The following is a 17,846-nucleotide window of genomic DNA, read 5'->3' as shown; positions in this document are numbered from 1 at the left end:
CAATGCTGGGAGTATTAGCGTTTGGAATGAAACTCGTGAGAATTAGGATTCAATAAGGCTTCTAATTATGGAGACCGATTACATTTTACAGTGTGCAGCGTTGACCTGAACGCAGTTGTGGTTGTTTATGTGCTTCACTCTCATTTTCCCAGATGTTGACGAGTGCCAGGCCATCCCGGGACTCTGCCAGGGAGGAAATTGCATCAACACCGTGGGTTCGTACGAGTGCAAGTGTCCAGTTGGCCACAGGCAGAAAGAGGGCTCCCAGAAGTGCGAGGGTGAGTAACGCAGGAAATGGTGGCGGACATTTGGGCTTAATGATACTTTTTTCTTTCATTTCCCTTTTTATCTAATTTACCGTTAAACCGCTCAAGATACACAATAATGGATATTGAAGTAAGATTAAATTATTTTTAAAAATCTTTATTTAACTAAGTAAGTCAGTTAAAGAACAAATTCTTATTTTCAATGATGTCCTAGGAACAGTGGGTTAACTGCCTGTTCAGGGGCAGAATGACATATTTGTACCTTGTCAGCTCAGGGATTTGAACTTGCAACCTTCCGGTGACTAGTCCAACGCTCTAACCACTAGGCTACCCTGTATAGTTTTATTGGGTATTGTAATGAGTATTTCTTTAAAATCCTAAGGAATATACAGAAGTCCACTACTTGAACCTTCAGAAAGTATTCACACCCCTTGACTTTTTCCACATTTTGTTGTGTTACAAAGTGGGATTAAAATGGATTGAATTGTCCACGATTTTTGTCAACGATATACACAAAATAATCTGTAGTGTCAAAGTGGAAGAAACATTCTAACATTTGAACAAAATATATGATAAATAAAACACTAATATGTCTTGATTAGATAAGTATTCAACCCCCTGACTCAAACACATGTTAGAATCGCTTTTGGCAGTGATTACAGCTGTGAGTCTTTCTGGGTATGTCTCTAAGAGCTTTCCACACCTGGATTGTGCAACATTTGCCCATTTTCCAAATTCTTCAAGCTCAGTCAAATTGGTTGTTGATCATTACTAGACAACCATTTTCAGGTCTTGCCATAGATTTTCGATTAGATTTAAGTCAAAACTGTAACTCGGGCACTCAGGAACATTCACTGTCTTCATGGTAAGCAACTCCAGTGTAGATTTGGCCTTGTTTTTTTAGGTTATTGTCCTGCTGAATTAATCTCCCAGTGTCTAGTGGAAAGCAGACTGAACCAGATTTTCCTCTAGGATTTGTTCCTGTGCTTAGCTCCATTCCGTTTATTTTTTATCCTAAAAAACGCCCAAGTTCTTAACGATTACAAGCATACCCATAACATGATAACACTATGCTTGAAAATATGGAGAGAGGTATACTCAATTATGTGTTGATTGGATTTGCCCCAAATATAACACTAAGTATTCAGTACAAAACCTTAATTGCTTTGCCAAATCTTTTGCTCTATTACTTTAGTGCCTTGTTGCAAACAGCTTAGTATTGTGGAATAACTACAATGTTGTTGATCAATCCGCCGTTCTCTCCTATCACAGCCATTAAACTCTGTTACTGTTTTAAAGTCCCCATTGGCCTCATGGGGAAGTTTCCTTCCTCTCCATCAACTGAGTTAGGAAGGACACCTGTATCTTTGTAGTGACTGGGTGTATTAATACACCATCCAAAGTGTAATTAATACTCAAAAAGTCATTAATACTCACCATACTCAAAAGGAACATTCAATGTCTGCTTTTATATTGATTTGAACTAGCAATGCACCAATGGCCTCATGGTGAAACCCCTGAGAGGTTTCCTTGTTCTCCAGCAACACTATCTTTGTAGTGACTGGATGTATTAATACACCATCCAAAGTGTAATTAATACTCAAAAACTGATATTCAATGTAGATATATTGATTTGAACTCACCATGCTCAAAACCCCTGAGGAGCATTCAATGTCTGCTTTTATATTGATTTGAACTAGCAATGCACCAATGGCCTCATGGTGAAATCCCTGAGTGGTTTCCTTGTTCTCCAGCAACACTATCTTTGTAGTGACTGGATGTATTAATACACCATCCAAAGTGTAATTAATAACTTCACCATGCTCAAACTGATATTCAATGTCAGACTTTTATATTGATTTGAACTAGCAATGCACCAATGGCCTCATGGTGAAACCCCTGAGAGGTTTCCTTGTTCTCCAGCAACACTATCTTTGTAGTGACTGGATGTATTAATACACCATCCAAAGTGTAATTAATAACTTCACCATGCTCAAACTGATATTCAATGTCAGACTTTTATATTGATTTGAACTAGCAATGCACCAATGGCCTCATGGTGAAACCCCTGAGTGGTTTCAACGTCCTTTTATATTGTTCTCCACCAATGGCAAAACACTACTGTTCTCCGGCAACACTATCTTTGTAGTGACTGGATGTATTAATACACCATCCAAAGTGTAATTAATAACTTCACCATGCTCAAACTGATATTCAATGTCAGACTTTTATATTGATTTGAACTAGCAATGCACCAATGGCCTCATGGTGAAACCCCTGAGTGGTTTCCTTGTTCTCCGGCAACACTATCTTTGTAGTGACTGGATGTATTAATACACCATCCAAAGTGTAATTAATAACTTCACCATGCTCAAACTGATATTCAATGTCAGACTTTTATATTGATTTGAACTAGCAATGCACCAATGGCCTCATGGTGAAACCCCTGAGTGGTTTCCTTGTTCTCCGGCAACACTATCTTTGTAGTGACTGGGTGTATTGATACATCATCCAAAGTGTAATTAATAACTTCACCATGCTCAAACTGATATTCAATGTCAGACTTTTATATTGATTTGAACTAGCAATGCACCAATGGCCTCATGGTGAAATCCCTGAGTGGTTTCCTTGTTCTCCAGCAACACTATCTTTGTAGTGACTGGGTGTATTAATACACCATCCAAAGTGTAATTAATAACTTCACCATGCTCAAACTGATATTCAATGTCAGACTTTTATATTGATTTGAACTAGCAATGCACCAATGGCCTCATGGTGAAACCCCTGAGTGGTTTCCTTGTTCTCCGGCAACACTATCTTTGTAGTGACTGGATGTATTAATACACCATCCAAAGTGTAATTAATAACTTCACCATGCTCAAACTGATATTCAATGTCAGACTTTTATATTGATTTGAACTAGCAATGCACCAATGGCCTCATGGTGAAACCCCTGAGTGGTTTCCTTGTTCTCCGGCAACACTATCTTTGTAGTGACTGGATGTATTAATACACCATCCAAAATGTAATTAATAACTTCACCATGCTCAAACTGATATTCAATGTCAGACTTTTACATTGATTTGAACTAGCAATGCACCAATGGCCTCATGGTGAAACCCCTGAGTGGTTTCCTTGTTCTCCGGCAACACTATCTTTGTAGTGACTGGATGTATTAATACACCATCCAAAGTGTAATTAATAACTTCACCATGCTCAAACTGATATTCAATGTCAGACTTTTTTACCCGTCTACCAATAGGTGCCCTTCTTTGAGGCATTGGAAAACCTCCCTGTTCTTTTGTGGTTAAATCTGTGTTTAAAATTCACTGCTCGACTGAGTGACCTTACAGATAATTGTTATGTAAAACTCTATTGCACACAGAGTGAGTCCATACAACCTATTAAGTAACTTGTTAAGCTCATTTTTACTTCTGCCATAACAAAGGGGTTGAATACTTATTAACTCAAGACATTTCAGCTTTTCATTTGTAATAAATTTAAATACTAATTTAAAAAAAACATAATTCTACTTTGACATTATGGGGTATTTTGTGTAGGGCAGTGAACAAAAATCTAAATGTAATCCATTTTAAATTCAGCCTGTAATACAACAAAATGTGGAAAAAGTCAAGGGGTGTGAAATCTTTGTGAACACACTGGGTACATGGAATGAAACAGTAAGATGATGTAGTGAGAAGTGGGTGAGAAGTGGGTGTTAGCAACATGATCTCATCAAATCTGGTCTATATGTAATGTTTGTCTAAACCGAAGCAAACGGCAGAACTGTGATTTATGGACATGCATCGTTACAATTATTTCTTTAGCTCGTAAAGATTATGACTGTATAGACCTCAAGAACCTCTAGGGTTAGGGTGAGTTATAGGCAGGGCTCTCCAACCCTGTTCCTGTAGAACTGCCCTCCTGTAGGTTTTAACTCCAACTCCAGTTGTAACTAACCTGGTTCAGTTTATCAACCAGCTAATTATTAGAATCAGGTGTTCTAGACTGGGGTTGGAGTGAAAACCTACTGGACAGTAGCTCTCCAGGAACAGGGTTAAGGTTAACCTAGAGGACAGTAGCTCTCCAGGAACAGGGTTGGAGTTGACCTACAGTATGGTAGCTTCCAGGAACAGGGTTGGAGTTGACCTACAGGACAGTAGCTCTCCAGGAACAGGGTTGGAGTTGACCTACAGTATGGTAGCTTTCCAGGAACAGGGTTGGAGTTGACCTACAGGACAGTAGCTTTCCAGGAACTGGGTTGGAGTTGACCTACAGGACAGTAGCTTTCCAGGAACAGGGTTGGAGTTAACCTACAGGACAGTAGCTCTCCAGGAACAGGGTTGGAGTTGACCTACAGGACGGTAGCTCTCCAGGAACAGGGTTGGAGTTGACCTACAGGACGGTAGCTCTCCAGGAACAGGGTTGGAGTTGACCTACAGGATGGTAGCTCTCCAGGAACAGGGTTGTCGGTAAGGATAAACGGCAGGTTTTAGGCTTAAAACTGAAATACCACACTTTCAACTTAAACACTCAAACTCCCAACGTTCCTCTATGCAAGCCGTATGTTAGGCCTTCTGTCTTTTGCCCTTAGCCTAATGCCTACTCATGACAAGGCTTTCCTCTGAAACCATTTCAGAGTCCAAGACACTTAACAAGCTGTTTAGAACATCGTAATTACAGTCTTGTAAATTCCTTGGGCTTTAGTTAGAGTGTAGAGGTGGCAGGGTAGCCTAGTGATTAGAGTGTAGAGGCGGCAGGGTAGCCTAGTGATTAGAGTGTAGAGGTGGCAGGGTAGCCTAGTGATTAGAGTGTAGAGGTGGCAGGGTAGCTATTAGAGTGGAGGCGGCAGGGTAGCCTGTGATTAGAGTGTGGCGGCAGGGTAGCCTAGTGGTTAGAGTGTAGAGGTGGCAGGGTAGCCTAGTGGTTAGAGTGTAGAGGTGGCAGGGTAGACTAGTGGTTAGAGTGTAGAGGCGGCAGGGTAGCCTAGTGGTTAGAGTGTAGAGGTGGCAGGGTAGCCTAGTGGTTAGAGTGTGGAGGCGGCAGGGTAGACTAGTGGTTAGAGTGTAGAGGTGGCAGGGTAGACGTGGTTAGAGTGTAGAGGTGGCAGGGTAGCCTAGTGATTAGAGCGTTGGACTAGTAACCGAAAGGTTGCATGATCGAATCCCCCGAGCTAACAAGGTAAATATCTGTCCTTCTGTCCCTGAACAAGGCAGTTAACCCACTGTTCCTAGGCCGTGATTGAAAATAAGAATTTATTCTTAACTGACTTGCCTAGTTAAATAAAATTAAATTAAAAAAAACTTTGGTCAAATTCAGCTCTTTGTTTGCCTTTGGTGATAAAATACTTGTATATTGGGATTAGTACTGATCAAGTGACCCTAAATAGTTTAGAACGTCATAGATTGGTAGAACTGAGTGTTCTATTTTACTGTATGAGGTTCAGCAAGTAATGGTTACCTTTGGAAATCAATTCTTGGCAAAAGACATCCATTTTGAAACAGGACAAAAAAAATACCTGAACATTGAGACGTTCCTTCCCTTGAAGTCTCAAAATGGCGTCTTCCTCTCTCCAAGTCGTTTTTTCTTTTTGAGACGTGGTCCAGTATGTTAGTGCTGCAGACTGTAGTTTACTGAGGTAACAGTCCCAACACTGAGCCCACTGTTCCAGTGACAAAGGTAAATACGAACCTCCTCTCACGCTTTTCCCTCCCTTTTTTTTATTGCCTCTCCAACATGCTTTGGATTCTTCAAGTGCAAGTCACTCTTTGTAAAGATATACACTGGTATTAACAGTGAGAGGCCATTGAGCACAGTACTGGCTTAGGGTTGAGTCCCAAATGACAACCTAGTACGTATGTAGTGCACTATATAGGGAATAGGGTGCTATTTGGGGCGTAGCCTTACTGTAGCCCCTTACTGTCGGCAAACTGCAAAGTTTAATTCAATTTAAATTCAAAATACCTTATTTATCCCACAAGGGGCAATTGTGTAGGCAGCAGTATATACAGAAAATGTCAATTTGTCCCTATTTGTGAAATAAATTTGTGAAAAATGTGGTCTTTAATTTTGTGTTGTTTTGTGTATTGTGGAGATTGGGAATTATAGCTTACAGTATTTTATTCACATACACGTTGAGAATGTAGAAAATACAAATTTCAACAAAAATTACATTTAGTCATATAAGTGATACATTAGTCAAAGATTTTTACTTGCTGTCTGACACCAATGAGACACCGGGTTATAACATGTATCTCTTTCCTGTCAGATGTGGATGAGTGTGTCACCATTTCCCGTATTTGTGACGGAGGACAGTGTTTCAACTCGGTGGGAAGTTACTCTTGTGTTTGTCCCTCTGGCTACATCCCATCTCCTGACAAAACTCGCTGCGTTGGTAAGTAGATTCTAGTAGAAACCAGAACGTTTTGTGGATCTACGTGTATCTTTTCTCTAGTAGTGGTTTTAACACTCATCCAATGTAAATCTGGTAGTCCTGCTAGCATCTGGTAGTCCTGCTAGCATCTGGTAGTCCTGCTAGCATCTGGGTGATGTATTGTTTGGGTATTAGTCCACATTACCAGAAACTGGATTTATTTTCTTTTACCCATAGCCTTAGGCTTAAGCTTGACTTTCACGTTACCCACTGTGTGTGTGTGTGTGTGTGTGTGTGTGTGTGTGTGTGTGTGTGTGTGTGTGTGTGTGTGTGTGTGTGTGTGTGTGTGTGTGTGTGTGTGTGTGTGTGTGCAACTGGGCATGTGTGTGTGTTTCTGTGTGGGCATGTGTGTTTTTTTTCCCCATCTGTGTGTGTGCGCGTGCGTGCGAGTGCGTGTGTTGTTTCAGGTGCAGTATTATCCCTGTGTAATCTGCACAGTGCTGAGACTGCTGACCACCAGTTCCTCTCAGATTCATTTACTCAGTGTGTAACTACAGGCAGTTTCTCTCGATCTCTCTCTTTCTCTTTACTCTGTGTTCTGTCTCTCTCTAACTCTTTCTCTCTCTCTCTCTCTTCTCTCTCTCTTCTCTCTCTCTCTCTCTCTCTCACTCTCACTCTCTCTCTCTCTCTCTCTCTTCGCTCTCTCTCTGTCTCTCTCTGTACTCTGTGTTCTGTCTCTCTAACTCTTTCTAACTCTTTCCCTCTCTTTCTCTCTCTCTCTTCGCTCTGTCTCTCTTTCTCTCTGCCTCTCTAACTCTTTCTACCTGTCTCTCTCTAACTCTCTCTCTCTCTTCACTCTGTCTCTCTGTCTCTCTCTGTCTCTCTCTGCCTCTCCCTGTCTCTCTCTCTTCGCTCTGTCTCTTTCTTCACTCTGTCTCTTTCTCTCTGTTTCTCTCTGTCTCTCTGTTTCTCTCTGTCTCTGTCTCTCTGTTTCTCTCTGTCTCTCTCTGCCTCTCTCTCTCTCTCTCTTCACTCTGTCTCTCTGTCTCTCTCTGTCTCTCTCTGCCTCTCTCTGCCTCTCCCTGTCTCTCTCTCTTCGCTCTGTCTCTGTCTCTTTCTTCACTCTGTCTCTCTCTGTCTCTCTGTCTCTCTGTTTCTCTCTGTCTCTCTCTGCCTCTCTCGAACTCTTTCTCTCTGTCTCTCTCTTCGCTCTGTCTCTCTCTCTCTCTGCCTTTCTAACTCTTTCTCTCTGTCTCTCTCTAACTCTCTCTCTCTCTTCACTCTGTCTCTCTGTCTCTCTCTGTCTCTCTCTGCCTCTCCCTGTCTCTCTTTCTTCACTCTGTTTCTCTCCGTCTCTCTCTAACTCTTTATCTCTGTCTCTCTCTAACTCTCTCTCTCTGTCCACTCTCTAACTCTTTCTCTCTCTCTCTATCTTCGCTCTGTCTCTCTCTCTCTCTATCTTCGCTCTGTCTCTCTGTCTCTCTCTCTCTATCTTCTCTCTGTCTCTCTGTCTCTATGTTTCTCTGTCTCTCTGTCTCTCTGTCTCTATCTTCGCTCTGTCTCTCTGTCTCTCTGTCTCGCTGTTTCTCTCTCTCTATCTTCGCTCTGTCTCTCTGTCTCTCTGTTTCTCTCTCTGTCCACTCTTCCTGTTTGCGGATATTGGATTTGGTGTTCCCCTTGTGTTAGAGCCCATTCATCCAGAAAGCTCTATTGTGACTTAGTCATTCCATCATAATGGCCTACCACAAAGCTCATTTTATTTACTCATGGTTGGTGACTTAGATGGTAACTCTGGTAAATTGTATATAGTTGCTTTTTAGAAATAGAACTTGTGCACGATAACCTATGTTATAAAGACCAGATTATTTTGAAAAAGGGATTTGATTGTTAGTACATTTACCTGGATAAGTAAAGGTAGACTTTAAAAAAATAAATCAAAAGCACTTAATCATTGGTATTCGTCCACCCATCATGAGGTTTGAGGCTATTCCGTATTTACTGTACATGAAACCTTTGGCCTTGTAGTATAGGACTATACCAAATCAAAGTTTGGGGCTATCACCACCTATTTTATGACTGAAAGTTCCCCACTAACCCCAATCCTCACCAGAGATACTTGGAATCTGGAATGTTGAGACGGGGAGGCTAAACGACAGTGTCTCTCCACTGCTGGCTTGGAAAGAAAGGTGCAAGTCATTGTCATCAGGTTTCTTGTTAACAACCCATGTCATCGAACCCGAAGCCCGAGGCCCCGCTCTCTCTTACTCCATCAGCAGCTCTGGGCTTTCATGTGAATTAGAAAGGCCCATCAGGAGCCTTGTGTGTGTGTGTCTCTCTCTCTCACACTCTGTGTCACTCTCTCTCTCTCCCTAGGTCTCTCTCTCTCTCCCTAGGTCTCTCTCTCTCTCTCTCTCTCTCTCTCTGCGTCACTCTCGCACTCTCTATGGGATTTATTGGCATGGGAAACATATGTTTACATTGTCTATGTCACTCTCACTCTCTCGGTGTCACTCTCTCTCTCTCTCTCTCTCTCTCTCTCTCTCTGCGTCACTCTCGCACTCTCTATGTCACTCTCACTCTCTCGGTGTCACTCTCTCTCTCTCGGTCTCTCTCTGCGTCACTCTCGCACTCTCTATGTCACTCTCTCTCACTCTCTATGTCAGCAAGTGAAATAAACAATAAAATATGAACTCTCTCTCTTCTTAGTTTTTCTCTCTCCTCCTGTACTGTTGTGTGTCTGGGCCAATTATAAACTACAGAGTTATGGCTAGGTTATGGTTACCAGTGTTATTTACCTTTATTTAACTAGGCAAGTCAGTTAAGAACAAATTCTTATTTTCAATGACGGCCTAGGAACAGTGGGTTAACTGCCTGTTCAGGGGCAGAACGACAGATTTGTACCTTGTCAGCTCGGGGGTTTTGAACTTGCAACCTTCCGGTTACTAGTCCAACGCTCTAACCACTAGGCTACCCTGCCGCCCCATATTTTATTGTTATGGTTACCAGGGTTATGGTTAGGGTTACCAGGATGATCCAGGGGAGAAAACCAGACCAGGCCAGGCCAGGCTACCCCTCCATCTGAAGCATGCTCTGACAAGTGGAGAATGGGGGGGAGGAGGACGTTGTGTGTGTGTGTGTGTGTGTGTGTGTGTGTGTGTGTGTGTGTGTGTGTGTGTGTGTGTGTGTGTGTGTGTGTGTGTGTGTGTGTGTTGGGTAGAGATCAAACAGTGTCAGCAGCTGGACCTTAACCCACAAGTTACCACCCATCACACACCTCACATTCCCCTAGTTGAGACAGGGGGATGAGGAGAGAGTGGTGGGAGAAAGAGAAAAGGGAGGGAGAAAGATCAAGGTAAAGGATGACGTGTCAAGTGGGGTGGTTTCATGCTGCAAAATGACATTCAACTTTGACGTCTGTATGTAGAGATGATTCTAGATAATAGGTATTTTATCAAGGTCAATATTTTTGTACAGAAAGAAAGACCGTCCAAAGAGTAAGAGAGGAAATGTGGTTTAACAGCTGGAAGCCCCCTCGTTCGTGTCCCAAATGAGGCCCTATTCCCTAGGTAGTGTACTACTTTTGACCAAAGCCCATAGGCAATTTGGGACGTAGGCCTCGTCTCCAGAGCTTAAGGCATTTGCCGGTCTGGCCTGTTGCCTTGTCTCTGGCTCCTCTGTCTCTCCAGGACAGCCATTAGCAGATAACCAGCTCCAGAGATAAAGTACATTGCACTGGTCCCACTCTCTTCCTCCCTCAACCCCTAGCTCTTTCCCTCTCTCCCTCAGCCCTCAGAAAGTCCAACAAAAGAACACTGAACAGACTCTATTAGATTAGATCAGACGTAGCAAGCTCCTGGGTTTGGTTAGTCTTTTCATTAGTGTTGGATGTAGATCTATAGCACACAAGGTTTGTGAACTACTTTGTCAATTAGTGAAGCTACATGGAATGCAGGTTTTTTGTTAAAGCCCTCCAGCCCTGATACAGCTAATCAAGGTCCTGATCAGCAGCTGATTAGTAGAACCAGGGCAGTATTCATTAGAGTGTAACCGATGTGAAATGGCTAGCTAGTTAGCGGTGGTTTGCGCTAATAGCGTTTCAATTGGTGACGTCACTCGCTCTGAGACCGTGAAGTTGTGGTTCCCCTTGCTCTACAAGGGCCATGGCTTTTGTGAAGTGATGGGTAACGATGCTTCGTGGGTGTCAGTTGTCGATGTGTGCAGAGGGTCCCTGGTTCGAGCCCAGGTAGGTGCGAGGAGAGGGACGGAAGCTATACGGTTACAAGAGCACAACGTGCCAAATGTTTGTAGCAAAACAAGTGTTCCTCATTGGACAAGTTCAGGGAGTCCCTCTCTGTTTCTGTCCGTTTTCTTAGTTTTGGTTCCTAATTAATACGGCCCAGCCAGGTGTGTTGGGCTGAAACAAAAGTAGCTCTCCAAGAGGGTTGGCAAAGGTTATGGTGGTGTAGGGGTTAGTTAACACAGGCAGTTAGGAAAGCAAAGGCTAGCTTTTTCAAACAGAAATTTGCATCCTGTAGCACAAACTCCAACAAGTTCTGGGACACTGTTAAGTCCATGGAGAATAAGAGCACCTCCTCCCAGCTGCCCACTGCACTGAGGCTAGGAAACACAGTCACCACTGATAAATCCACTATAATTGAGAATTTCAATAAGCATTTCTCTACGGCTGGCCATGCTTTCCACCTCTACCCCGGTCAACAGCCCTGCACCCCCCACAGAAACTTGCCCAAGCCTCCCCCATTTCTCCTTCACTCAAATCTAGATAGCTGATGTTCTGAAAGAGCTGCAAAGTCTGGACCCCTACAAATCAGCCGGGCTAGACAATCTGGACCCTCTCTTTCTAAAATTATCCGCAGAAATTGTTGCAATCCCTATTACTCACCTGTTTAACCTTTCTTTCGTATCGTCTGAGATCCCCAAAGATTGGAAATCTGCCTCGGTCATCCCCCTCCTCAAAGGGGGACACACTCTATATCCAAACTGCTACAGACCTATATCTATCCTACCCTGATTCTCTAAGGTCTTCGAAAGCCAAGTTAACAAACAGATCACCGACCATTTCGAATCACACCGTACCTTCTATGCTATGCAATCTGGTTTCAGAGCTGGTCATGGGTGCACCTCAGCCACGCTCAAGGTCCTATACAACATCATAACTGCCATCGATAAGAGACAATACTGTGGATCGACCTGGCCAAGGCTTTCGACTCTGTCAATCACCACATTCTTATCGGCAGACTCAACAGCCTTGGTTTCTCAAATGACTGCCTCGCCTGGTTCACCAACTACTTCTCAGACAGAGTTCTGTGTGTCAAATCGGAGGGCCTGTTGTCCGGAACTCTGGCAGTCTCTATGGGGATGCCACAGGGTTCAATTCTCGGGCCAACTCTTTTCTATGTATACATCAATGATGTCGCTCTTGCTGCCTGTGATTCTCTGATCCACCTCTACGCAAACGACACCATTCTGTATACTTCTGGCCTTTCTTTGGACACTGTATTAACTAACCTCCAGACGAGCTTCAATGCCATACAACTCTCCTTCCGTGGCCTCCAACTGTTCTTAAATGCAAGTAAAACTAAATGCATGCTCTTCAACCGATCGCTGCCCACAGCTGCCCGCTCGTCCAGCATCACTACTCTGGACAGTTCTGACTTATGTGGACAACTACAAATACCTCAGTGTCTGGTTAGACTGTGAACTCTCCTTCAAACTCACATTAAGCATCTCCAATCCAAAATTAAATCTAGAATCGGCTTCCTATTTCGCAACAAAGCCTCCTTCACGAATGCTGCCAAACATACCCTCGTAAAACTGACTATGCTGCCGATCCTGGACTTTGGCGATGTCATTTACAAAATAGCCTCCAACACTCTACTCAGCAAATTGGATCCAGTCTATCACCGTTTTGTCACCAAAGCCCCATATACTTCCCACCACTGCGACCTGTATGCTCTCGTTGGCTGGCCCTCACTTCATATTTGTCGCCAAACCCACTGCTTCCAGGTCATCTATAAGTCTTTGCTAGGTAAATCCCCGCCTTATCTCAGCTCCATGGTCACCATAGCAACACCCACCCATAGCACTCGGTCCAGCAGGTATATTTCACTGGTCACCCCCGAAGCCAATTCCTCCTTTGGCCGTCTTTCCTTCCAGTTCTCTGCTGCCAATGACTGGAACGAACTGCAATAATCACTGAAGCTGGAGACTCATATCTCCCTCACTAACTTTAAGCACTAGCTGTCAGAGCAGCTCACAGATCACTGCACCTGTACATAGCCCATCTGTAAATAGTCCATCCAACTACCTCATCCCCATACTGTTATTTATTTTAAGCCTTTGCACCCCAGTATCTCTACTTGCACATTCATCTTCTGCACATCTATCACTCCAGTGTTTAATTGCTATATTGTAATTATTTCGTCACTATGGCCTCTTTATTGCCTTACCTCCCTTATCCTACCTCATTTGCACACATTGTACATATACTTTTTTCTACTGTATTATTGACTGTATGTTTGTGTATTCCATGTGTAACTCTGTGTTGTTTGTGTCACACTGTTTTGCTTTATCTTGGCCAGGTCGCAGTTGTAAATTAGAACTTGTTCTCAGCTAGCCTACCTGGTTAAATAAAGGTGGAATAAATAAAATAGGGGCAAGTTGCCCCTAGATGCTGATCTTGGATCAGTTTTGCATTTCCCCTATTAATGCTTAAGGTTCGGATTGGGGGAGGGGAAGCTAATGCTAGACCTGTACACAGGGGATGGGTGGGGCTCCTTAGAGAGTGTTCTTACGCGTAATTCAGAGTGCAAAGACGCAGAGACGCGACAGCCTGCATCCCTTTGTGACATCTACGCAGCTCTAAAACCAACGTACAGCCCGAACACACACTTTCCCACAATTCCCAACCAATGCGGCTCCATGTATACCTCCTCTATTCATCTGAATGTGTTGACAGTTGGAGAAATTGCTTGAGCCGCGCTGATTAATTAGGAAAATATGGAAGCCAACGGTCCAATATTCTAGAACACTGCTGTGCGTGTGAGTACAGGTTTATGGTCTCCGATAGAATCCATCCTTATGACCACTAGAACACTGCTGTGCGTGTGAGTACAGGTTTATGGTCTCCGATAGAATCCATCCTTATGACCACTAGAACACTGCTGTGCGTGAGTACAGGTTTATGGTCTCCGATAGAATCCATCCTTATGACCACTAGAACACTGCTGTGCGTGAGTACAGGTTTATGGTCTCCGATAGAATCCATCCTTATGACCACTAGAACAATGAAAGGAGCCAATTGGCATTCTGTATTTATTTGCAAATTAGAAAAATAACATAAACGTTTAGCTGTGCAAGTCAAGTGATGGTAACATCTGGGTTTTGGTTTGCGATTGGCTGATGTGATGTGGATCCCCCATGATTTTCCCCAAAGGGTGTATATTTATTTTGGATATCATTTCTAAGGTCAGGGTTATGTTTTTGTTGGAGCATTGTGAAACACATTAGTAATCAGTAACACCCCCCCACCCCCGTGACTGACATGTTGTGGATGCAGATATAATTACAACATATGTGCATTTCAGCATTTCAATTGTGGTGATACAATGTAACTCTGCATGTTACATTCCTGAATGTGTACTTTAATCACAGGGTCTCTACTGTATCTAGAACACAAAAAAAACATGCTCTTTATTGAGGCCCACATGTGCATACAGGCCTTCGAGCCACGGATGTCAGACAAGACTAGGGCTGCACCGTATGGGCCTTTGGTCAAAAGTAGTGCACTATATAATAGGGAATAGGGTGACATTTGGGACTCACACTCTCGTTCTTCAGAAGTTCCCTGCTGACCTATATACAGTAGAGCCAGCCAGGCTACCGTAGGATGCTCAGCCACCTCTCACGCCACACTGTCGAAATATGCAGCCATAAATGTTTTGTGTTTAAAAAGGGGATTTCTGGCGACACCAAGCTGAAGTTCTGTGTGTGTGTGTCCACGGTACCTCGTGGGTGTGTGTGTGTGTGTGTGTGTGTGTGTGTGTGGGGGGTTGTATGTATGTGTGCCTACGTATGTGTGTTTTGTGTGTTAACTGACTATAAGATCAATGTGTGTGTGTACGTGTGTGAATTCCACTGTAGTGTTGTAGTACTCAAGACCAGTCTCGAGACCACATATTGAGTGTCTCGGTCTTGTCTCAGAGTCGGATACATTCGTACTCGGTCTTGTCTCAGTGTCCGATAGATTCGTACTCGGTCTTGTCTCAGTGTCGGATACATTCGTACTCGGTCTTGTCTCAGAGTCGGATACATTCGTACTCGGCCTTGTCTCAGTGTCGAATACATTCGTACTCGGTCTTGTCTCAGTGTCGGGTACATTCGTACTCGGTCTTGTCTCAGTGTCGCATACATTCGTACTCGGCCTTGTCTCAGTGTCGGATACATTCGTACTCGGTCTTGTCTCAGTGTCGGATACATTCGTACTCGGTCTTGACTCAGTGTCGGTTACATTCGTACTCGGTCTTGTCTCAGTGTCGGATACATTCATACTCGGTCTTGTCTCAGTGTCGGATACATTCATACTCGGTCTTGTCTCAGTGTCGGATACATTCGTACTCGGTCTTGTCTCAGTGTCGGATACATTCGTACTCGGTCTTGACTCAGTGTCGGATACATTCGTACTCGGTCTTGTCTGTGTCGGATACCTGCTGCAGCCGCTGCAAACTAGCACAAAACAAAAGCTAGCTAGCTATACCGTGTGAAAACTACTGCTCGCTATTGCACAATGACATGTTGGCCTTCAAGAAGACAGAAGTTTCCATACGTTTTTGTAAAAACGGTCCCGCCCATTAAGTCAAAATGTGATTGGCTGATTCCACTGTCACTCCAAAATTTTGCCCTAATACAGTTGAATGGCAGTTGCCTTTATCTAGCTTCAGATGGCCTAGCCAATGTCTGACCTAGCTAGATGTATCTCCCCAGTGACCAGCAGTGTTAACCCTTTACTTTCCAACAAAAACTGAAAAGATTCAAATCAAAACATAATTGAAAATAATATTATAATTATAGCATTACTATTATATTATTATAATTATTATTTTATAAATCCTTAGCCCTTCTTTGAAGGCGTGGAAGGCCCATTGTTCTCCACTGTGTTTGGGTTAGTAATAATTTGTAGTGGCGCTATTTTCCCCCAGAATGCATTTTTTCCACTAAATGTCTAAAGCAGGGGTGTCAAACATACGGCTCGCGGGCCGGAACCGGCCCCCAAGGAGGTTCGATCAGGCCCGCAGGATAATTTGAAAGTGGAAAAAATGCATAAAAGACATGGAATTAATATTTTTAATTCGCTGCAATTCATGGATTATCCGCTAAGGGGCGCACTCTTTCCATCAGAGTAGAAGACAAGCCGCATCACTGAGACAGACTGAAAACAGCAGACGGTATCAATGCGCCATCTGCTGCTTGTTACGACGTTGTTAATACCTTGGTCTCTACCTCTCCGCTACACCCTCATTAGCCAAAATGTCGTTATCCAAACGGAGAAAAGTAGATAAGGAGTGTAGAATTTTCAAAGAAAAATGGACCACGTCCTATTTATTTACAGAGATGCACGGAAAACCTTCGTGATGTGTTTGCAACAAGTTTCGGTATTGAAGGAATATAATATTCACTGTCATCTCCAAAAATATGACGCCAACTGAATAAGATTAACGAATGGCAGGGTCTGCAGCAGTTTTCATCCAGAGCCAGATCAGGAAGCCTAAAAGCCAGCTACCTAATTGCTAGCTAAATAGCATTAGCATCTCCGTATTCCACGGTGACTTTGTTAAACGATGCATGATGAAGGCGGCTGAACTTGTATGTCCCGAGAAGCGACAAGCTTTTGCCAATATTAGCCTGACGAGGAATACTATAGCAGAGAGGATTTCCTAACAAAGACAGTCAATTGAAACAGATTCATTTATTGCATTTTCAAAACACTGACATCACAGAAACTGGCCATATTTATTCGAGGAGTTGATGAGACATTGACTGTTACTGAAGAGTTTCTTGAGTTGGTGCTAATGATGGACACCACAACAGCCGAATTTTCGGCTATTTTATAAATGGTCCCGCTGTCAGCCTGGCTACAGACGGCGCTTGGTCGGAAAGAAAGCAGGTGTCGGACAAAGTTCAAAGACAAAGTACAAGCCCTTAATGGAGGAGATCGTTTCTGGACATTTCACTGTATTTTGCACCAGGAGGCATTGTGTTGCAAGTCGCTGAAAATGGACCACGTTTGGTTGTTCGCACTGTATTTTCCGGTCCAGAGGTCTGAACCATCGTTTTGACAAACTTCCACAGCAACATTACCCACAGCCTGCCATACCACACTGAAGTGAGATGGTTAAGCCGAGGCGCTGTTGTTTCTTTGATCTACGAGAGGAAATCGGACAGTTCATGGAGAAAAAGGAAAACCGGTGTTGGAATTACTGGAATGGCTATTTTGATTCTTGGTTGATATTACTGAACACTTGAACAATCTGAACAAAATGTTGCAATCATGAATTGTCACACAGTTTTCTGACAACATACATGCATTTAAGTTGAAGCTGACTTTGGGGAGATGCAACTTGGCAACCCTGCTCATTTCCCTGTCTGAGAGATGTGTGTGACCAGACCTGATGCGGACATGAAACGGTACAAAGACAAAATTGCAGGACTACTGCGGAGTTTGAGAAACGTTTTCAGGTATTTGGTGAACTTGAGACAGAATTTTCAGTTTTTCGCTCACCTTTCACAGTTAAAGCTTCTGATCTGCCGGTCTTCAGCTAGAGATAATTGGTTTGCAGTGTGATGCAGATTTGAAGGGCAAATTTGCCCTCTGTAGGTCTGGACAGGTCTTGACCCTGGCTGCTAAAATTTTGTGCATGTTTGGGACAACCTACCTTTGTGAACAAATTTTCTCAGTGATGAATATCAATAAAACAAAAATCCGTTCTTTAAATGTCTGAAAGTGACAGCTAGTCAGTGACACCTGGTGTTGATGCACCAGGCCAAAAGATGCCAAGTTTCAGGAACTCAAGTCCAGACTAGACTCACCTTTAAAATGCTGCCTTAGATACTGTTTGCATTGAAAGAATACAGCTCTGTGAAGATGAATCCTTACTGTGGTGATTTAAAAATGTCTTTAATGTTAGTCAGCA

The 17,846-nt window shown here is 43.2% G+C and overlaps 1 protein-coding gene across 1 annotated transcript in view; it reads left to right on the top strand.

The window, feature by feature from the left end:
- LOC115117097 (fibrillin-2) overlaps positions 1-17,846 on the top strand; it is a 261,948-nt gene that overhangs the window by 65,975 nt on the left and 178,127 nt on the right. Inside the window, exons 7-8 of the mRNA XM_065017208.1 lie at positions 153-278; positions 6,535-6,660. Coding sequence (XP_064873280.1) covers positions 153-278; positions 6,535-6,660 — 252 coding nt within the window. The remainder of the gene's footprint in view (positions 1-152; positions 279-6,534; positions 6,661-17,846) is intronic.

The sequence above is a fragment of the Oncorhynchus nerka genome, linkage group LG4, assembly GCF_034236695.1.
Source record: "Oncorhynchus nerka isolate Pitt River linkage group LG4, Oner_Uvic_2.0, whole genome shotgun sequence".
Taxonomy (NCBI): domain Eukaryota; kingdom Metazoa; phylum Chordata; class Actinopteri; order Salmoniformes; family Salmonidae; genus Oncorhynchus; species Oncorhynchus nerka.
Note: the sequence above shows the minus strand (reverse complement) of the source record. Positions and strands in the feature narration are given on the sequence as shown.